The sequence below is a fragment of the Sinocyclocheilus anshuiensis genome, unplaced genomic scaffold, assembly GCF_001515605.1.
Source record: "Sinocyclocheilus anshuiensis isolate Anshui unplaced genomic scaffold, SAMN03320099.WGS_v1.1 scaffold2621, whole genome shotgun sequence".
Lineage (NCBI taxonomy): Eukaryota > Metazoa > Chordata > Actinopteri > Cypriniformes > Cyprinidae > Sinocyclocheilus > Sinocyclocheilus anshuiensis.
The window spans coordinates 230,781-232,080 of record NW_015539472.1 but is presented as its reverse complement, the minus strand read 5'-3'; the positions used below and the strand labels follow the sequence as shown (position 1 = coordinate 232,080).

The window sequence follows — 1,300 nt, the reverse complement described above, 5'->3', positions numbered from 1 at the left end:
TACCAGAACTACAAGGCTGACCGTAAAAGCCTGGATGCCTTGGCTCGGAAAGCTCTGACACTCCTGCTGTCCATCAGTATTCCCGTGCTGTTCGTGATTCTGGTTGCTATCGACCACATGGAGTACGTGAAGGCTTTCAAGAAGAAGGAGGAGATCAGAAACCGTTTGTTCTGGGTGGTGGTGGATCTGCTGGATGTTCTGGACATCCAGGCCAACCTGTGGGAGCCGCAGAAGAAAGGGCTTCCGCTCTGGGCTGAGGGACTGATGTTTTTCTACTGTTATATTCTTCTTTTAGTGCTGCCTTGCGTGTCTCTGAGTGAGATCAGCATGCAAGGCATCAACATCAGTCCTCACAAGATGATGCTCTACCCCATTCTGAGTTTGGTGACTATTAACATCGTCACTCTCTTCATCCGTGGAGGGAATATGCTCCTCTATAAGGACAACAGAGTGTCTGGGATACTCATGGCCAAGAACATCCTCGCCATCGTTCTGAAGACGTGCAGCTTTGTGCAGTACAGGAGACAGTTGCAGAGCGCCCCGCCTGGGTTTGGAGTGGAATTACAGAAGAACTCTGTGGCGTCGGGTCGATCCAGTCAGACTCCTCCACAGGGGGCGCTGCAGGAGCAAACGCCACTGCCCGAGGTCACCAGGTGTGAACATACGTGACCCGGAATCTGGAGACTACCTGCACAAAGAAACACACATCTCTGATGAAACAATGTGGATGTAAGCTTTTACAACATATTGCTAGCTTCATTATTTTCATCCGAGAGAAATACAAGTGGAGCATAATGGAATGAAGGTAGTCAGTAATTGCATAATGCTAAACTTCCTTCCTAACATATACATTTACGTTGCATACTATGCCAGCTTTCTAAGTATGTCATTGGACAAACTCCAAAATTTTTTAAATGGTCATGCTCATCGGGGGTCCAGGTTTGGCTGGTTACTTTGGTCCAGGTTGGTCCTGCTAGTAGATGTGCAATACACCATCTGATTGTGCAGAAACCAGTAGAAGTTTCACCAGTGACTGATGATTTCTGCAAGCTCTCGACTTGGTATTTGTCTCGTCTCAGGATAGTGACTAGTGAAGAGTTGGGAATGCTTCGAGACACAGGTCTAGCGAAAATGATTCAGCAAACTACAGTTATTTTTAAAAAATGATTGTGTCACACTGGTGCACTGCTTTAAAAACCATACAGGACACCATAAACTCATAACTTGTTAAATAGTTACATTTTCTCAAGAGATCAGGGCTGCGTATCCCAAAAGCATCGTAAGCTTAATTTGATCGGTT

General features: G+C 46.0%; 1 protein-coding gene across 1 annotated transcript in view; it reads left to right on the top strand.

The window, feature by feature from the left end:
- LOC107683861 (transmembrane protein 121-like) overlaps nucleotides 1–928 on the top strand; it is a 4,681-nt gene extending 3,753 nt beyond the window's left edge. The window contains exon 2 of the mRNA XM_016479914.1: nucleotides 16–928. Coding sequence (XP_016335400.1) covers nucleotides 16–669 — 654 coding nt within the window. The 3' untranslated portion in view covers nucleotides 670–928. The remainder of the gene's footprint in view (nucleotides 1–15) is intronic.
- The last annotated feature ends 372 nt before the right edge of the window (nucleotides 929–1,300 follow it).